The sequence below is a fragment of the Hesperophylax consimilis genome, chromosome 11 (assembly GCF_061612785.1).
Source record: "Hesperophylax consimilis isolate HC1 chromosome 11, BYU_Hcon_1.0, whole genome shotgun sequence".
Classification (NCBI taxonomy): domain Eukaryota; kingdom Metazoa; phylum Arthropoda; class Insecta; order Trichoptera; family Limnephilidae; genus Hesperophylax; species Hesperophylax consimilis.
In genome coordinates this window covers 17,283,902-17,306,830 of record NC_142846.1, presented here as the reverse complement: position 1 = coordinate 17,306,830, position 22,929 = coordinate 17,283,902, and the positions used below count along the sequence as shown (strand labels likewise).

The following is a 22,929-nucleotide window of genomic DNA, read 5'->3' as shown; positions in this document are numbered from 1 at the left end:
GAGCCCTCCATCTCCCTCCTCATGACATCAGCGTCTGGTCTTGTAGCTCTTTCCTCCCTCTGGCTGGTGTGCGCGTGGACCCTCGACATGAGGTCGGTGGAATCCCCAAATTCTACAAATAAGCGGAAACAAAGATACGGTAATGCGATGTGACGTTTATTCCTCCGCTGTGTAGCTCGAACATGGTCGGATGACTTAAATATCCCGCGGATATGAATGTTACAAAGACGGTATCACCGCCCGCCATTATAACCGGAATTCTGAACCTGAATTTCCCGATAAAACAATTAAATCAGCGCGGTCGCTCCTCGACCGGCTGTAAACTTAACGATCACATGATACTTTAATTAGCACACCGATCCGTATCACTTTATTAATAAAAATCCACATTTTGGTGACCAGTCGGTAACGTGCCGTGCCCTGTCGGCGCGTTCCCAAAAAGTGACCCGAACGACCAATAACCCTCTGGAGTTCAAATCTTAAACTATTCCCGGAGAAAAAGTGCAACTGTTAATAGCCAGTCAATTACCATTAACTGACTGCAATCTACCCGGGGTAATATGAAACATTACTAACTTTACTTACGAAAATAATTATTTATAAAATCAAAGTAATTATTTTCATAACAGAATACCTCCCAAAATTGTTGTTTAATGGGTCAGTGTTATTTGCCTCGGAACTAAAAAATCTGTTAAAATATTTACAGGGAAACCATGGACATTGATACAAATGAACTTTGTCCATTTGGACATTGATAAAATTGAACTTTGTCCCTTTGGACATTGATACAATTGAATTTTGTCCATTTGGACATTCATTCATTGGAACTTTGTCCATTTGGACATTCATTCATTGGAACTTTGTCCATTTGGACATTCATCCATTGAAACTTTGTCCATTTGGACATTGATCCGATTGAACTTTGTCCATTTGGACATTGATACAATTGAATTTTGTCCATTTGGACATTGATATAATTGAACTTTGTCCATTTGGACAATGATTTAATTGAACTTTTTCCATTTGGACATTGATACAATTGAACTTTGTCCATTTGGACATTGATACAATTGAATTTCGTCCATTTGGACATTCATTCATTGGAACTTTGACCATTTGGACATTCATTCATTGGAACTTTGTCCATTTGGACATTCATCCATTGAAACTTTGTCCATTTGGACATTGATCCAATTGAACTTTGTCCATTTGGACATTGATACAATTGAACTTTGTCCATTTGGACATTGATACAATTGAATTTTGTCCATTTGGACATTGATACAATTGAACTTTGTCCATTTGGACATTGATTTAATTGAACTTTGTCCATTTGGACATTGATACAATTGAACTTTGTCCATTTGGACATTAATACAATTGAACTTTGTCCATTTGGACATTGATACAATTGAATTTTGTCCATTTGGACATTGATACAATTGAACTTTGTCCATTTAGACCTTCATTCATTGGAACTTTGTCCATTTGGACATTGATACAATTGAATTTTGTCCATTTGGACATTGATACAATTGAACTTTGTCCATTTGGACATTGATTTAATTGAACTTTGTCCATTTGGACATTGATACAATTGAACTTTGTCCATTTGGACATTGATACAATTGAACTTTGTCCATTTAGACCTTCATTCATTGGAACTTTGTCCATTTGGACATTGATACAATTGAACTTTGTCCATTTGGACATTGATACAATTGAACTTTGTCCATTTGGACATTGATACAATTGAACTTTGTCCATTTGGACATTGATACAATTGAACTTTGTCCATTTGGACATTGATACAATTGAACTTTGTCCATTTGGACATTGATACAATTGAACTTTGTCCATTTAAACCTTCATTCATTGGAACTTTGTCCATTTGGACATTGATACAATTGAACTTTGTCCATTTGGACATTGATACAATTGAATTTTGTCCATTTGGACATTCATTCATTGGAACTTTGACCATTTGGACATTCATTCATTAGAACTTTGTCCATTTGGACATTCATCCATTGAAACTTTGTCCATTTGGACTTTGATCCAATTGAACTTTGTCCATTTGGACATTGATACAATTGAATTTTGTCCATTTGGACATTGATACAATTGAATTTTGTCCATTTGGACATTGATACAATTGAACTTTGTCCATTTGGAGATTGATTTAATTGAACTTTGTCCATTTGGACATTGATACAATTGAACTTTGTCCATTTGGACATTGATACAATTGAACTTTGTCCGTTTGGACATTGATACAATTGAACTTTGTCCATTTAGACCTTCATTCATTGGAACTTTGTCCATTTGGACATTGATACAATTGAACTTTTTCCATTTGGACATTGATACAATTGAACTTTGTCCATTTGGACATTGATACAATTGAACTTTGTCCATTTGGACATTGATACAATTGAACTTTGTCCATTTAGACCTTCATTCATTGGAACTTTGTCCATTTGGACATTGATATAATTGAACTTTGTCCAAATGGACAAAGTTTCAATGGATGAATGTCCAAATGGACAAAGTTCTAACGAATGAATGTCCAAATGGTCAAAGTTCCAATGAATGAATGTCCAAATGGACAAAATTCAATTGTATCAATGTCCAAATGGACAAAGTTCAATTGTATCAATGTCCAAATGGACAAAGTTCCAATGAATGAAGGTTTAAATGGACAAAGTTCAATTGTATCAATGTCCAAATGGACAAAGTTCAATTGTATCAATGTCCAAATGGACAAAGTTCAATTGTATCAATGTCCAAATGGACAAAGTTCAATTGTATCAATGTCCAAATGGACAAAGTTCCAATGAATGAAGGTCTAAATGGACAAAGTTCAATTGTATCAATGTCCAAATGGACAAAGTTCAATTGTATCAATGTCCAAATGGACAAAGTTCAATTGTATCAATGTCCAAATGGACAAAGTTCAATTAAATCAATGTCCAAATGGACAAAGTTCAATTGTATCAATGTCCAAATGGACAAAATTCAATTGTATCAATGTCCAAATGGACAAAGTTCCAATGAATGAAGGTCTAAATGGACAAAGTTCAATTGTATCAATGTCCAAATGGACAAAATTCAATTGTATCAATGTCCAAATGGACAAAGTTCAATTGTATTAATGTCCAAATGGACAAAGTTCAATTGTATCAATGTCCAAATGGACAAAGTTCAATTAAATCAATGTCCAAATGGACAAAGTTCAATTGTATCAATGTCCAAATGGACAAAATTCAATTGTATCAATGTCCAAATGGACAAAGTTCAATTGTATCAATGTCCAAATGGACAAAGTTCAATTGGATCAATGTCCAAATGGACAAAGTTTCAATGGATGAATGTCCAAATGGACAAAGTTCCAATGAATGAATGTCCAAATGGTCAAAGTTCCAATGAATGAATGTCCAAATGGACGAAATTCAATTGTATCAATGTCCAAATGGACAAAGTTCAATTGTATCAATGTCCAAATGGAAAAAGTTCAATTAAATCAATGTCCAAATGGACAAAGTTCAATTATATCAATGTCCAAATGGACAAAATTCAATTGTATCAATGTCCAAATGGACAAAGTTCAATCGGATCAATGTCCAAATGGACAAAGTTTCAATGGATGAATGTCCAAATGGACAAAGTTCCAATGAATGAATGTCCAAATGGACAAAGTTCCAATGAATGAATGTCCAAATGGACAAAATTCAATTGTATCAATGTCCAAAGGGACAAAGTTCAATTTTATCAATGTCCAAATGGACAAAGTTCATTTGTATCAATGTCCAAATGGACAAAGTTCAATTGTATCAATGTCCAAATGGACAAAATTCAATTGTATCAATGTCCAAATGGACAAAGTTCAATTGTATCAATGTCCAAATGGACAAAGTTCAATTGTATCAATGTCCAAATGGACAAAGTTTAATTGAATCAATGTCCAAATGGACAAAGTTCAATTGTATCAATGTCCAAATGGACAAAGTTCAATTGTATCAATGTCCAAATGGACAAAGTTCAATTGTACAATTTCGAAATGGACAAAGTTCCAGTGAATGAAGGTCTTAATGGACAAAGTTCAATTGTATCAATGTCCAAATGGACAAAGTTCAATTAAATCAATGTCCAAATGGACAAAGTTCAATTGTATCAATGTCCAAATGGACAAAGTTCAATTGTATCAATGTCCAAATGGACAAAGTTCAATTAAATCAATGTCCAAATGGACAAAGTTCAATTGTATCAATGTCCAAATGGACAAAGTTCAATTGTATCAATGTCAAAATGGACAAAGTTCAATTGTATCAATGTCCAAATGGACAAAGTTCAATTGTATCAATGTCCAAATGGAAAAAGTTCCAATGAATGAAGGTCTAAATGGACAAAGTTCAATTGTATCAATGTCCAAATGGACAAAGTTCAATTATATCAAAGTCCAAATGGACAAAATTCAATTATATCAATGTCCAAATGGACAAAATTTAATTGTATCAATGTCCAAATGGACAAAGTTCAATTGTGTCAATGTCCAAATGGAAAAAGTTCAATTGTATCAATGTCCAAATGGACAAAGTTCAATTGAATCAATGTCCAAATGGACAAAGTTCAATTGTATCAATGTCCAAATGGACAAAGTTCCAATGAATGAAGGTCTAAATGGACAAAATTCAATTGTATCAATGTCCGAATGGACAAAGTTCAATTATATCAACGTCCAAATGGAAAAAAATTCAATTGTATCAATGTCCAAATGGACAAAGTTCAATTGTATCAATGTCCAAATGGACAAAATTCAATTGTATCAATGTCCAAATGGACAAAGTTCAATTGTATCAATGTCCAAATGGACAAAGTTCAATTGTATCAATGTCCAAATGGACAAAGTTCAATTGAATCAATGTCCAAATGGACAAAGTTCAATTGTATCAATGTCCAAATGGACAAAATTCAATTGTATCAATGTCCAAATAGACAAAGTTAAATTGTATCAATGTCCAAATGGACAAAGTTCAATTGTATCAATGTCCGAATGGACAAAGTTCAATTATATCAATGTCCAAATGGAAAAAAATTCAATTGTATCAATGTCCAAATGGACAAAGTTCAATTGTATCAATGTCCAAATGGACAAAATTCAATTGTATCAATGTCCAAATGGACAAAGTTCAATTGTATCAATGTCCAAATGGACAAAGTTCAATTGTATCAATGTCCAAATGGACAAAGTTCAATTGTATCAATGTCCAAATGGACAAAGTTCCAATGAATGAATGTCTAAATGGACAAAGTTCAATTGTATCAATGTCCAAATGGAAAAAGTTCAATTGTATCAATGTCCAAATGGAAAAAGTTCAATTGTATCAATGTCCAAATGGACAAAGTTCAATTGTATCAATGTCCAAATGGACAAAGTTCAATTGTATCAATGTCCAAATGGATAAAGTTCAATTATATCAAAGTCCAAATGGACAAAATTCAATTATATCAATGTCCAAATGGACAAAATTCAATTGTATCAATGTCCAAATGGACAAAGTTCAATTGTATCAATGTCCAAATGGACAAAGTTCCAATGAATGAATGTCCAAATGGACAAAATTCAATTGCATCAATGTCCAAATGGACAAAGTTCAATTGTATCAATGTCCAAATGGACAAAGTTCAATTGTATCAATGTCCAAATGGACAAAGTTTAATTGTATCAATGTCCAAATGGACAAAATTCAATTGTATCAATGTCCAAATGGACAAAGTTCCAATGAATGAAGGTCTAAATGGACAAAGTTCAATTGTATCAATGTCCAAATGGAAAAAGTTCAATTGTATCAATGTCCAAATGGACAAAGTTCCAATGAATGAAGGTCTAAATGGACAAAGTTCAATTGTATCAATGTCCAAATGGACAAAATTTAATTGTATCAATGTCCAAATTAACAAAGTTCAATTGTATCAATGTCCAAACTGACAAAGTTCCAATGAATGAAGGTCTAAATGGACAAAATTCAATTGTATCAATGTCCAAATGGACAAAGTTCAATTGTATCAATGTCCAAATGGACAAAGTTCAATTGTATCAATGTCCAAATGGACAGAGTTCAATTAAATCAATGTCCAAATGGACAAAGTTCAATTGTATCAATCTCCAAATGGACAAAGTTCAATTGTATCAATGTCCAAATGGACAAAGTTCAATTGTATCAATGTCCAAATGGACAAAGTTCAATTGTATCAATGTCCAAATGGACAAAGTTCAATTGTATCAATGTCCAAATGGACAAAGTTCAATTGTATCAATGTCCAAATGGACAAAGTTCAATTGGATCAATGTCCGAATGGATAAAGTCGACTATAATCGACTCTGCTAACACAAAAAGTCCCTATTAGGCAAGCCAATTACCAATTTCGTTCCCTTCGCTTTTGTCGCTTTGATAAGATAGGACAGCCTACGGAAAATTCGTGCACTTCGTTCCCGCCAAACTTATGAAAAATGAAAATCTCACTTAACAGAATAGGAATGCCAGACAGATGTGTTCTTTCGGCGACTAACTTCAATCCGCTGTATTAATTCCGCGAAATATGAATGAAATCCCAAGGAGGATACGATAACTTATTGTTAAATAATAAAATTGAAGCATATAATTTACCGTTCTATCCGTTACTACTCTGCCTATAGGTATCTGATTGTTTCGACTAATAACCGTTCGCCGGATTATAAAAACATTGCATTAGTACAATGGTTTATATTTAATAAATTTTTGGACGCTTAATATAACTACCGGAGAATTATTAGAATTCATGTTAAATAACGAAAGGTACCTTACTCGTAAACAATGTCTATTGTTGAATAATCTGCCGGTTATTTTTTTTTGAGTTTTGAAATGGCCGAGTCCCGGTCGGCCCTCTAGGTGATTTATGGCCCTGGCTAAACGGGTCCGGACTATTGTCGTAAGTTCTTCCGTTCAAGACTTTAACATAATTACCTATAGTACTCAAGTTGAATACTCTTACTTCAAAATACAATTGAATTACTTGGTTTACATTAGGGAAATAAGTGTTAATAATTAGATTATAACAGACTTACCGATACATCTTAGTGTCAACAATCCAAACAATTATAAGAAACAACCACACACACATGCAGTAAAATACTCATGCTGTTAGAAAAATCACTCCTTCTACACTAAATGATTTTAGCCGTGTTCGCGCCCCGACGATTAATTCTTGTTGACGCGCTTCCTAGTTTTTACTGACTCGACTATCTTAAAACGCTGACCGATCCTGATTATCCCTGACCGTCTCCCAGACCTTGAAACTCTGACCCTCTAGATTCTATTTGATCGTCTCCCAACGCTTTCAAACTGACTATCTTGAACCGCTTTTTCTAACCACGACTTTCTTCTCCCGCTCTTCAACGCTAACTCTCCCGACCGTCTCTCCGCGCTTTCCAATCCAGACTATCGACTTCCTTCTGCCGTTCTTCAACGCTAACTGTCTCGACCGTCTCTCCGCGCTTTCAAATCCAGACCATCTTCCACCTCCAAGCCAACTCCCCTTTCCCCATGTGGCGACGCCTAATTTATGTTCTTTTGAACTTTGAATGCTTTTTGTATTCAAAAGACAGAAATGCACTAAAGGAACACATCAATTATCATCTCTTAGAACCCGTCACATTAATTTAAATCGTTTCAAAACCAATAAATTGTTACTTCTCAAGTAAAATGTCCAATCCTTTGTTCAAAAGAATGTAACAAGACTCTTCCAGCCCAAATTCGCTCTCCACTGAATAAAATCTAAGAATTCAGACGACCATCACGGAGGTCTGTGACGATACAGTCAATGTTCCTATTTTTTTCTCTACCCTAATAAATCTAAACACTTGTTTCTAAAACAGCTTTAAGGCCAACATCTGGTAATCCCCTATGTCGTGAAATCAACTGAAAAATTCTTTCTAACCGTAATAAATCAATAATAAAAAAATTTTATCCCAGGGCAAGTTCATCACACAAGTAACAGAATCATCACTGCCATGGTTGCCTGGATGGAGTCCCCTCTGATGGCCCTCTTTAGACGGGATATGTGCAAATATCCCCCATAAACGGCTGTTCACACTCATTTTTGTGTTTATATTTTATATTTTTTCACTTAAATTCCGCTTTTTTGTGCCTGTCTGAATCACCTATGTTATTACCTCCCTTATTATTATTTTTATTACTTATTTTGTATATTATTTCAAATATGGAATGTATTGCATTGCACTACCCCTGCATACATTCTGGAATAAATTCTTATTATTATTAAATGTGTTCAGTTATCATGGAACCATTGTTTTATGTTTGTAGTAATTCAAATTATTTTCCATACCCTTTAGTTTGTTATCTTTTGAAGGTTGTACAGTAAACGAGCAACAGAACATATACCAATCCACTCTGCACCTCGCCGCCCGCGCTGGCAACCACCGGCTGGTGCAGTGGCTGCTACAGCATGGGGCAGACCCCAATCCCAGGTCCTGTTCTATCTCCCCCTACATCCTGGCCAGAAGGAATGGTAACATTCATTTTCATATCAGCTCTCCTAACCTAACCTAACCCAACCTTAGGTCCTTGTCCGTCTCCCCCATATGCTGGTCAACTGGAATGAATTTTCATACCATGTTTTCTGAATTCGGCTTATCAAAAATTATTATAAACAAAAAAAATTAATGTAAAATTTTGCGCTTCCATTTATTCATCGCTGTTGGTAAGTAAAAATGCAGTACTTTTTTTTCTATAAGTAAAAACATAGTTTCTTAAAATTTAATGTGCCGTGTTGTTATCTATCATCTTCTCTATTTCTATATTTAAGCGATTAAATATGGACTTAAAAAGCCCTGGCCAGAGCATTATAATTATTATTAAAAAAGTTTTTTATTTGATCTTTCCAAATGCTAAAGAATATTACACTGTAAAATGTCACTGGAGACAAAATGCAATACACATTTTTTGGTTATACCGTATAACTCGTCAAAATGACAATTTAACAGACCTTTATTGAAAAGTGAAAAAAAATTAGTTAAGGTTTATGTAAGTTTTTTTCATCGCTTGACTTTATATCACTTAAGGTGTGTTGAGTTGTAAATGATAATATTATTATATATAATATATGTAAAAGCACCCAATGACAAACTACTTTAAAGTAGTTTATTGGGACTTTTTGATTTTTGTATATTATTTTGATATTTAATAAAAAAAAATAAAAAAAAATTTAGAAAACGAATTATTATTATTTTTATTATTTATTTTTAGAAAACGAATTTTATAAAATATATTATGATAAAATTTTTAGAAAACGAATTTTATAAAATATATTATGATAAAACTATACTAACAGACCGAGCGATTAGTCATAATAGACCCGATATAGTTTTACATGACAAAATTAAAAAAATAACTTATATCATTGATGTCGCTATACCAAATTCCTGTAATATTCAAAAATCTATTAGCGAAAAAATAAGAAAATACACAGATTTAGGAAATGAAATAAAAAGAATTTGGCATTCTCAGACTATAAAAATATTACCATTCGTTATTTCGGCTACTGGCATTATACCTAGCTCTCTAATTAAAAATTTAGGCGTATTAGATCTTTCAAAAAAATTATTTATAAAGATGCAAAAGTCGGTCATTTTGAATACATGTAGGATAACAAAAGACTTTTTAAATATTTATGTTGAGGGATCAGTAGGATTTATAGGCCCTGTTAGAAGTTCTACCGAGCCGAACCCTCTGATATGAAAATATCTGGAGTCGGTGAATTATTTTCCCATTTGATCTCTGGTGATTTGACGTGTTGTTCTTGTATTGTTTTGTATTTATTTTGCTTATATAATGCACTTACATAATGTTGATTGACTAGATGATCATTTGTGGAAAAGTGAGTGGAAGGGTTAACTTTTTCCCTTGGGGAAGATTTAACCCGGACAACTAAATCGGAAGTTGAAAAAAATACAAATAATATATAATGATAGGTTTTCACTTAAACATAAAATTATAATAACAGACTAAGGGTCCAGTACCCATGGGCAAAAATACAAAAGATAAAATAAAATTCAAATAAAATCGGATATGAGAATACAAGTAAATTACAATATACCCCATTAGAGCTCGCTCTATGTAGCGGACTTCTGTATCCTTATGCAAGCTGCAAGCGAAGGTTTAACTCAACAACTTTTCCACAACTAAAGCGAATTCCACTCTAGAATCTGGAAAGAAACGATGTAAAAGAGTTATTAATAAATACAATTTTTTGGTTTATGCAAACATGATAAAGATTGTGTAAGTAGATACTTAAATATAAAGACCTATGTGAAATTGAAATCAAATCAAATGCAGAGTTATACGATTTGTCCAAATAAACTTAACTTTCTCACTGATAATTATTTTTTTCAAATTTGTCAGGCAGGTAGGTGGTACCATAATATTGAAAAAAAAATGCAAATACAAAAGTCCAGATAAATACGAAAATTTTACATTAAAAAAGCAATCAAACCATTAAAACGGACATCATCTTGAAACGGAACATGCTAACAAATTTTACAGACAGAAGAAATGCAAAAGATCGAGTTAAATAGGCTACGTTTAGTCAATCACTTTGAATTATATAACCTTCGAAAGTTATTCCAATAAATAGATGATTTATTTATTTATTTTATTGATACATGATTTAGAGAGTACATGTGGTTTTTTATGATATTTCACCCTCCATGCTGGGGATGACCCTGTGTTATGGCGGGTGAATTTTACAGTTTGCGGACATAGAATCTATACATTACCATAATATAAAATAGAGAAATTAGAAAAATGAGATTATAGCTAGTTTGGGTTGCAAAAAGAGGATAGAGAAGTTAGAGAATTATAAGAAGATGAAAAATTTGAGAAATTATCAGTAAATAGATCACATTCATTCAAGACTTGTAGAAAAGTCAACCAGTGTCGAATATAAATGAAAAAATCGTATGGGTATAATTGATACACTATCTGAGCTACAAATATATTGAGGTAGAACATTTTTAAAATAAAAAAAATATAGCAGCAAAAAATGAATTATTTTATGAAAAAAATTATAACTACATAAATAAATAGAAATATGAGACTTAAAAAAAATCGGAAAAATAATCAGGTCTCCTAGCTCAGTGGAAGAGTGTTGGTTTATGTGGAACGAGCTACCGGCATCTGTTTTTCGGGATTTGATAAGAGGTTTTCTATCCATCAAGTCTTTGCGAATACATACGTAGCTACTTCCATATACAACTGCGCGAACAAGAATGTATAAACTATTAATTAAAATGAAATTTGTTGGTATTGTTGCTACTGGTTCTGTTTCTCCCACATTCATACCACCACACCGACTTACATCCCTACATCTCTTCATCCGTATAGCCCAACATACTTAAGTACAGTGGCGGCTCGAGCACTTCTTCGATGGTGTGTACTGACATTTTTTACATGTAGTGTACTGAAATCTCACTTCCCGGAGATTATAATATAAGATATTTTAAACTGAAATGTTCATAGACGAGTCATGCACTCATCGATATATAGACAATGTTTGGTCGACGCGTGCACCTAATCAGACGCCTAAACACAAAATAAATTAAAATTTATATGTTTGTGCTCACATAACATAGTAAAATAAAAATAACGCAATAACTTGCAAGATTATCATCCATTTGATTTCCGTCGCTCGAAACTACGTAACTTTCTTGCAAATTATTATAAGCAATAAATAATTAGTCGCTTGAAATATAATAATAATTTTTATTTTTTTGGAATAACTTTATTGAGTAAAACCTCAAATTGTAATATTTAATTATTGAAGACAATATTAGCGATTTCAAATGAAGACAATGTTTATAGTTCTTATTCGAAGTATGATACAGTTAAATGTGACCGAAGGGGATAGGGTCCCATTAGCTCAGTCGTAAAGAGCGGTGCCCCGGCGAGGCAAGGGTCCTGGGTTCGAGTCCTAGATGTGACCGTATCCTTTTCTGATTTTTCTACTTAAGATTTTCGTTTAGAAATCGCTAATATTGTCTTAAATAATTAAATAATAATAATAATTTGATGACTTGTATAAATGCAAAATCACCTCAAGGGCGCTCCATTCAAATTGAAAATATCTCCCGAGTAAAAATAAATGCCGCCGACGGGAATTGAACCCGCACCTTCTGATGTCCGGTCAGGTGCTCTGAACCACTGATCTACGTCGGCTTATTTTACACGCCAAATAATTCAATATGTACTAGGACTTCAATCAACAATTACTGATTTTTTCACCTGTAATCAACAAACTTTATTTTTAAAAGGAAGGTGCGGGTTCAATTCCCGTCGATGGCATTTATTTTTACTCAGGAGATATTTTCAATTTGTATGGATATTTCACGCGATTAATTATTGCTAATATAAATTTGTTATTTTTTGTGCTATGCATAAGAAATCTTGTCTTATAAACTGATGTTTATCATAAAAAATAGTAACTTTCTTGAACTAAACAAACGGTTCACAAGTACGGCAGTAGGGGATTTAATCAAAACCTTTTATATCTAGGAGGTCTTGATTTAACGGACTTTCCCCACGGCATTTGAAATTTGCGAAACAATCGCAAATAAAATACCCAAATGTCTGAAGTGACATCTCGGATTATCCCCTCTTCACGCTACGTTATGTGAACTGAGAAATGCAACAACGGACGCGCGCATCGGTTGGTCGCTTGTCGCTGGTTCTAGTTACAGACGTGGCGCGGAGCGGTTGCATTTCACTTGAAAATATTATATTTCTATAAATATTAATTGCTTTTATGTTTGTAGAATTCATTTATTTACATGTAGACAAAGCATCGAATGTTTTTTTTATTCTTTTAGTAGGTTTCTGGAATATCTGGTGGGGTTTGTCCCACCGCGACCGTCCTCCTGTGAGGAACAGCCACTGGTTAAGTGTTTACATTCGTCAGAGACACGAACCACTGAGAAAGTAGGGAAAGAACTGAAAGGAAAGTATGACGAACATGAGAAGGAAATTTGTCTTTAACAATACAGGTTTTTTTTATAACATATAATTTAAGTGAAGTAATGTGGGGTGTTAGTTCTTTAAAAAAGTGTGTTTTGTTGATAGTTCTTTAATTTGCAGAACTAATTTTAAAAGTATTAATTTTAATTATAATTTTTTTTTATAATTAAATTAAATATAATATTTATATATAAATAATATTCTGTACGTAATTTTTACATTTTAAACTTGTTTTACTTTGTTTTACGCGAAAATAAGTGTATCCAGGATAGACCGCCACACCACCTTATTCGAAACACAATCCTTACTTCACGTATAAACATTACAATACAAACGTCTTATTTTATTCTGACTATTGACTGGGCTCAAGTATATGATTAACTTGATCGTGCCATGTCTTTTTATCATACTTCTATCATTCATTTATCTATATCTTAACAGTTTTCCACAAATTTGTCAATGTGATGTTATTTTTTAAAATAATATTTTCGAATGCAATCGATGTAGATAAAATATTATTGTTATGTTAAAATGGCTTAATTTGTAAATTTATTGAAATCTTTGTCAGATTCAATGAAATATATATAACAGTATTGAATGCATTTGTTTGAAAAATATATTTACTTTAAAAATATACCCAACTCTTTAAAAAGCATTGGGGTGCGTTGTTTGTGCGACCGATGGGCTTCGGTTACATTCTGCGCTAGACCAGATGGTTGGGAACACTAACTATGTATTACAATTTATACGAATGCAAGCAGGGGTATCTGGATATGGAAATCTAGAGGGTGACGGCAGACCAATTCCATCTATAACAATCTGACAGAATACAGACTTAAATAATAATCTACACGATGATTTTAAGGAACGACTTCCGACATGGATATTAACATACCAGACTGGGTGTTGGATCCTTTTTCAAATATCAACTGTAATGTATGGAGTATTGTAGCGGGTGAAGGTCGTACACAATAATGATACTTGATCTTGTACTGATATTTATTGGGGAGCTGCTTGTAACAAAAGAGGGCGCACAACTAACGTGCATCGCCTTTTATAGCATCTCGTAAGCATGCTATCTCGCTTGCACTCACACAAATTCATACAGACATCACATAGACACAACAGGATCAACCCAGTTAGAAGAACAACTTATAAAACTGACAACAAACAAAGAATTAAACATTAACTTCAAGAATGGCTACCAAAAACTTTGGCTGGAGAAGCGAATCTATAGTAACATATATATGTTATGGTCGGTTATTCAACGATTTCTAATAGCATTTCCATTGTCGTATTTGTGTGAACGTGGATTTAGTGTTGTTGCAACGTTGCTCACTAAAAAGATAAATCGGCTGTAAATTACAGCTTGTTGTTGCAATGTTGCTTACTAAAAAGATAAATCGGCTGTAAGTTACAGCTTGTTGTTGCAATGTTGCTTACTAAAAAGATACATCGGCTGTAAGTTACTAAGCGCGGCGGCTTGAATGACTGTTTGAAAGTAAATTTGTGACTGATACTAACAAACTCTTTGCATTGTGTCAGATTCATACTTCACCTTAGATACACAGTTTTAAATTCAAAGCCTTCTATTAATTTTAATAAAAACACTTCTAAATATGATTAAGTATAAGTTTTATTTCTTCACATTGAAACATTCTTTGATCTCAGAAATACTTCAACAATATCTAATTCTGAATATATCACACTTATTGTATCACGAACAACCAAAATCGTTATAATATCTGAACTATTCCGCACAAAAATGTGTTAAATACAAATATATAAATGTGTGCCATCTTGGGATTGGAAGGAAGTTTTAGAGTTTGTCAACTGAAAGGCTAAAATCGTCACTAAACAGCTTTTCTCAGAATTTTCACTTCGTATTCTGTACAGATAATAAACAAAATTCTGACAAGGAATATTCTTATGGTATATTTTTAAAGAAGTCATGACACTCGACTCGGGCTCGAATAGCATTTGATATGACAGAGATAGGTGGGTGATATAAAATTAATAATGCTATTGCGAGGGTATTTGAATGATGGGCTAATCGGATAATCGTGTCAACTGTCACCCGTAACTTTTCCTTTCCGATCCGTTGGGATTTCACCCCGATAAATTACTGGGCGATACACTAATTGATTTTTACCGGTTAATTAGAATTAAAACCAAAATAGAATATTCGGGAACATTTTGTTTTTACTTATACCCATCAATGTTATGGTTCTACGATAACTCATCAAAATGACAATTCAACACACCTATAAAATGTGCTATAAAGTTATGAAAGGTGATGAAAAAAACACTAGGTTAAACAGTTACATATGTACCCTATTTAACAAAAACTTGGTTAAATAATTACATATATAACCTATTTAACAAAAACTAGGTTAAATAGTTGCATATGTAACCTGTTTAACAAAAAAAACTAGATTAAATAGTTACATATTGATTTATTTATTTATATATACGCATAAAAAGGCTTTTACATAGAAGTGATACATGATGCAGTGTACATCGGAGAATATCTATATTATGCAGGAGATACTGACAGTAAATAGATGTAATCCATTGTAAAGAAGGTACAAAATACACAATTGTAAAATTGTGATTACAAGTATAATGAGAAAATATTAAGAAATAACAAAAAAAAATATAAATATAAATATATATATATATATATATCCCGCTACATTCGTTGCGTCCGTCATAATTATATTAATGTCCAAATGGACAAAATTCAATTGTATCAATGTCCAAATGGATAAAGTTCCAATGAATGAATGTCCAAATGGACAAAATTCAATTGTATCAATGTCCAAATGGACAAAGTTCAATTGTATCAATGTCCAAATGGACAAAGTTCAATTGTATCAATGTCCAAATGGACAAAGTTTAATTGTATCAATGTCTAAATGGACAAAGTTCAATTGTATCAATGTCTAAATGGACAAAGTTCAATTGTATCAATGTCCAAATGGACAAAGTTCAATTGTATCAATGTCCAAATGGACAAAGTTCCAATGAATGAAGGTCTAAATGGACAAAGTTCAATTGTATCAATGTCCAAATGGAAAAAGTTCAATTGTATCAATGTCCAAATGGACAAAGTTCCAATGAATGAAAGTCTAAATGGACAAAGTTCAATTGTATCAATGTCCAAATGGACAAAATTCAATTGTATCAATGTCCAAATGGACAAAGTTCAATTGTATCAATGTCCAAATGGACAAAGTTCAATTGTATCAATGTCCAAATGGACAAAGTTCAATTAAATCAATGTCCAAATGGACAAAGTTCCATTGTATCAATGTCCAAATGGACAAAATTCAATTGTATCAATGTCCAAATGGACAAAGTTCAATTGTATCAATGTCCAAATGGACAAAGTTCAATTGGATCAATGTCCAAATGGACAAAGTTTCAATGGATGAATGTCCAAATGGACAAAGTTCCAATGAATGAATGTCCAAATGGTCAAAGTTCCAATGAATGAATGTCCAAATGGACGAAATTCAATTGTATCAATGTCCAAATGGAAAAAGTTCAATTAAATCAATGTCCAAATGGACAAAATTCAATTGTATCAATGTCCAAATGGACAAAATTCAATTGTATCAATGTCCAAATGGACAAAGTTCAATTGGATCAATGTCCAAATGGACAAAGTTTCAATGGATGAATGTCCAAATGGACAAAGTTCCAATGAATGAATGTCCAAATGGACAAAGTTCCAATGAATGAATGTCCAAATGGACAAAATTCAATTGTATCAATGTCCAAAGGGACAAAGTTCAATTTTATCAATGTCCAAATGGACAAAGTTCATTTGTATCAATGTCCAAATGGACAAAGTTCAATTGTATCAATGTCCAAATGGACAAAATTCAATTGTATCAATGTCCAAATGGACAAAGTTCAATTGTATCAATGTCCAAATGGACAAAGTTCCAATGGATGAATGTCCAAATGGACAAAGTTCCAATGGATGAATGTCCAAATGGACAAAGTTCAATTGTATCAATGTCCAAATGGACATAGTTCAATTGTATCAATGTCCAAATGGACAAATTTCAATTGTATCAATGTCCAAATGGACAAAGTTCCAATGGATGAATGTCCAAATGGACAAAATTCAATTGTATCAATGTCCAAATGGACAAAGTTCAATTATATCAATGTCCAAATGGACAAAATTCAATTGAATCAATGTCCAAATGGACAAAGTTCAATTGTATCAATGTCCAAATGGACAAAGTTCAATTGTATCAATGTCCAAATGGACAAAGTTCAATTGTATCAATGTCCAAATGGACAAAGTTTAATTGTATCAATGTCTAAATGGACAAAGTTCAATTGTATCAATGTCTAAATGGACAAAGTTCAATTGAATCAATGTCCAAATGGACAAAGTTCAATTGTATCAATGTCCAAATGGACAAAGTTCCAATGAATGAAGGTCTAAATGGACAAAGTTCAATTGTATCAATGTCCAAATGGAAAAAGTTCAATTGTATCAATGTCCAAATGGACAAAGTTCCAATGAATGAAGGTCTAAATGGACAAAGTTCAATTGTATCAATGTCCAAATGGACAAAATTCAATTGTATCAATGTCCAAATGGACAAAGTTCAATTGTATCAATGTCCAAATGGACAAAGTTCAATTGTATCAATGTCCAAATGGACAAAGTTCAATTAAATCAATGTCCAAATGGACAAAGTTCAATTGTATCAATGTCCAAATGGACAAAATTCAATTGTATCAATGTCCAAATGGACAAAGTTCAATTGTATCAATGTCCAAATGGACAAAGTTCAATTGGATCAATGTCCAAATGGACAAAGTTTCAATGGATGAATGTCCAAATGGACAAAGTTCCAATGAATGAATGTCCAAATGGTCAAAGTTCCAATGAATGAATGTCCAAATGGACGAAATTCAATTGTATCAATGTCCAAATGGACAAAGTTCAATTGTATCAATGTCCAAATGGAAAAAGTTCAATTAAATCAATGTCCAAATGGACAAAGTTCAATTATATCAATGTCCAAAATGGACAAAATTCAATTATATCAATGTCCAAATGGACAAAGTTCAATCGGATCAATGTCCAAATGGACAAAGTTTCAATGGATGAATGTCCAAATGGACAAAGTTCCAATGAATGCATGTCCAAATGGACAAAGTTCCAATGAATGAATGTCCAAATGGACAAAATTCAATTGTATCAATGTCCAAAGGGACAAAGTTCAATTTTATCAATGTCCAAATGGACAAAGTTCATTTGTATCAATGTCCAAATGGACAAAGTTCAATTGTATCAATGTCCAAATGGACAAAATTCAATTGTATCAATGTCCAAATGGACAAAGTTCAATTGTATCAATGTCCAAATGGACAAAGTTCCAATGGATCAATGTCCAAATGGACAAAATTCAATTGTATCAATGTCCAAATGGACAAAGTTCAATTGGATCAATGTCCAAATGGACAAAGTTTCAATGGATGAATGTCCAAATGGACAAAGTTCCAATGAATGAATGTCCAAATGGACAAAGTTCCAATGAATGAATGTCCAAATGGACAAAATTCAATTGTATCAATGTCCAAAGGGACAAAGTTCAATTTTATCAATGTCCAAATGGACAAAGTTCATTTGTATCAATGTCCAAATGGACAAAGTTCAATTGTATCAATGTCCAAATGGACAAAATTCAATTGTATCAATGTCCAAATGGACAAAGTTCAATTGTATCAATGTCCAAATGGACAAAGTTCCAATGGATGAATGTCCAAATGGACAAAGTTCCAATGGATGAATGTCCAAATGGACAAAGTTCAATTGTATCAATGTCCAAATGGACATAGTTCAATTGTATCAATGTCCAAATGGACAAATTTCAATTGTATCAATGTCCAAATGGACAAAGTTCCAATGGATGAATGTCCAAATGGACAAAATTCAATTGTATCAATGTCCAAATGGACAAAGTTCAATTATATCAATGTCCAAATGGACAAAATTCAATTGAATCAATGTCCAAATGGACAAAGTTCAATTGTATCAATGTCCAAATGGACAAAGTTCAATTGTATCAATGTCCAAATGGACAAAGTTCAATTGTATCAATGTCCAAATGGACAAAGTTTAATTGTATCAATGTCTAAATGGACAAAGTTCAATTGTATCAATGTCTAAATGGACAAAGTTCAATTGAATCAATGTCCAAATGGACAAAGTTCAATTGTATCAATGTCCAAATGGACAAAGTTCCAATGAATGAAGGTCTAAATGGACAAAGTTCAATTGTATCAATGTCCAAATGGAAAAAGTTCAATTGTATCAATGTCCAAATGGACAAAGTTCCAATGAATGAAGGTCTAAATGGACAAAGTTCAATTGTATCAATGTCCAAATGGACAAAATTCAATTGTATCAATGTCCAAATGGACAAAGTTCAATTGTATCAATGTCCAAATGGACAAAGTTCAATTGTATCAATGTCCAAATGGACAAAGTTCAATTAAATCAATGTCCAAATGGACAAAGTTCAATTGTATCAATGTCCAAATGGACAAAATTCAATTGTATCAATGTCCAAATGGACAAAGTTCAATTGTATCAATGTCCAAATGGACAAAGTTCAATTGGATCAATGTCCAAATGGACAAAGTTTCAATGGATGAATGTCCAAATGGACAAAGTTCCAATGAATGAATGTCCAAATGGTCAAAGTTCCAATGAATGAATGTCCAAATGGACGAAATTCAATTGTATCAATGTCCAAATGGACAAAGTTCAATTGTATCAATGTCCAAATGGAAAAAGTTCAATTAAATCAATGTCCAAATGGACAAAGTTCAATTATATCAATGTCCAAAATGGACAAAATTCAATTATATCAATGTCCAAATGGACAAAATTCAATCGGATCAATGTCCAAATGGACAAAGTTTCAATGGATGAATGTCCAAATGGACAAAGTTCCAATGAATGCATGTCCAAATGGACAAAGTTCCAATGAATGAATGTCCAAATGGACAAAATTCAATTGTATCAATGTCCAAAGGGACAAAGTTCAATTTTATCAATGTCCAAATGGACAAAGTTCATTTGTATCAATGTCCAAATGGACAAAGTTCAATTGTATCAATGTCCAAATGGACAAAATTCAATTGTATCAATGTCCAAATGGACAAAGTTCAATTGTATCAATGTCCAAATGGACAAAGTTCCAATGGATGAATGTCCAAATGGACAAAGTTCAATTGTATCAATGTCCAAATGGACAAAGTTCAATTGTATCAATGTCCAAATGGACAAATTTCAATTGTATCAATGTCCAAATGGACAAAGTTCATTTGTATCAATGTCCAAATGGACAAAGTTCCAATGAATGAATGTCCAAATGGACAAAATTCAATTGTATCAATGTCCAAATGGACAAAGTTCAATTATATCAATGTCCAAATGGACAAAATTCAATTGAATCAATGTCCAAATGGACAAAGTTCAATTGTATCAATGTCCAAATAGACAAAGTTCAATTGTATCAATGTCCAAATGGACAAAGTTCAATTGTATCAATGTCCAAATGGACAAAGTTCCAATGAATGAAGGTCTAAATGGACAAAGTTCAATTGTATCAATGTCCAAATGGACAAAGTTCAATTATATCAATGTCCAAATGGACAAAATTCAATTATATCAATGTCCAAATGGACAAAATTCAATTGTATCAATGTCCAAATGGACAAAGTTCAATTATATCAATGTCCAAATGGACAAAATTCAATTGTATCAATGTTTAAATGGACAAAGTTCAATTATATCAATGTCCAAATGGACAAAATTCAATTGTATCAATGTCCAAATGGACAAAGTTCCAATGAATGAATGTCCAAATGGACAAAGTTCAATTGTATCAATGTCCAAATGGACAAAGTTCCAATGAATGAATGTCCAAATGGACAAAATTCAATTGTATCAATGTCCAAATGGACAAAGTTCAATTGTATCAATGTCCAAATGGACAAAGTTCAATTGTATCAATGTCCAAATGTACAAAGTTCAATTGTATCAATGTCCAAATGGACAAAGTTCAATTAAATCAATGTCCAAATGGACAAAGTTCAATTGTTTCAATGTCCAAATGGACAAAATTCAATTGTATCAATGTCCAAATGAACAAAGTTCAAATGTTTCAATGTCCAAATGGACAAAGTTCAATTGGATCAATGTCCAAATGGACAAAGTTTCAATGGATGAATGTCCAAATGGACATAGTTCCAATGAATGAATGTCCAAATGGTCAAAGTTCCAATGAATGAATGTCCAAATGGACAAAATTCAATTGTATCAATGTCCAAATGGACAAAGTTCAATTGTATCAATGTCCAAATGGACAAAGTTCAATTAAATCAATGTCCAAATGGACAAAGTTCAATTGGATCAATGTCCAAATGGACAAAGTTTCAATGGATGAATGTCCAAATGGACAAAGTTCCAATGAATGAATGTCCAAATGGACAAAGTTCCAATGAATGAATGTCCAAATGGACAGAATTCAATTGTATCAATGTCCAAAGGGACAAAGTTCAATTTGATCAATGTCTAAATGGACAAAGTTCATTTGTATCAATGTCCAAATGGACAAAGTTCAATTGTATCCATGTCCAAATGGACAAAATTCAATTGTATCAATGTCCAAATGGACAAAGTTCAATTGTATCAATGTCCAAATGGACAAAGTTCCAATGGATGAATGTCCAAATGGACAAAGTTCAATTGGATCAATGTCCAAATGGACAAAGTTCAATTGTATCAATCATTGTACCAGGGTCTTGTTTCCACTGCTTGTGAATCTGGTTTCGTTCTTTGATTAATTTTTTTTAATTTGGAATCAAACCACGGAGTATTCAGTTGTACCCGACTTCTTAATCCTGTTTTTGGTGTAGTTGTACCTGATTCTATTGTTCAAAGTTCAATTGTATCAATGTCTAAATGGACAAAGTTCAATTGAATCAATTGAATCAAATCTTCCACCATACATTTGTGTGTTTAACGATATTTACCGTCTTCCACCAAACATTTGTATGTTTTACAACATTTTACCGTCTTCCACCATACATTTGTATGTTTTACCACATTTTACCGTCTTCTACCATTTATTTGTTTGTTTAACCACATTTTACCGTCTTCCACCATACATTTGAATGTTTTACCACATTTTACCGTCTTCCACCATAATTTTCTCTGTTTTACCTATTTTATCCAATTTTAGAATTTTTACCGTGTTTTGAATTATTTTGGCACAATTTATCATTCTTCACAGTGTTTTTATTTTTATTTTTGACCTTTTTTCTCTATTTCTTACGGTTTTTAATGATGGTGGTAAACCATCCAAAATTGTGAAATATGGTAATATTTCACAATGTTTTTAGAGGTTCAATCATGTTTTACCGTATACTTTAGTGGTTTTTAGTTATATTTTCCAAATTTGAGTTTTTCAAGGTCATTTTCAGAAAGTTTTCATCTTCCATCATATATTTGACTAGTTTTTACGGTTTTCAATGATTTTTTACAATATTTGACTATGTTTTTAAAGGTTTAGCATGCTGTTTGCTGTTTAAGAGTCTTCTACCATACATTTGACTACATTAAACGGTTTTGTATGATATTGTACCATAAAAAAAACTTATACTTATAAGCCGATATAAACTCAAAAAAATGATAGCTAGAAATGTCCTATCGGACATAGAAATGTCCTAACGGACACTAGAAATGTCCGATGGGACACTAGAAATGTCCGATGGGATATTGAAATGTCCGATCGGACACTAGAAACGTCCTATC

The 22,929-nt window shown here is 32.6% G+C and overlaps 1 protein-coding gene across 1 annotated transcript in view; it reads left to right on the top strand.

The window, feature by feature from the left end:
• The first annotated feature begins 212 nt into the window (after positions 1-212).
• LOC149419876 (uncharacterized) overlaps positions 213-22,929 on the top strand; it is a 126,799-nt gene continuing 104,082 nt past the window's right edge. The window contains exons 1-2 of the mRNA XM_089637559.1: positions 213-318; positions 8,410-8,568. Of these exons, the coding sequence (XP_089493685.1) occupies positions 213-318; positions 8,410-8,568 (265 nt within the window). The remainder of the gene's footprint in view (positions 319-8,409; positions 8,569-22,929) is intronic.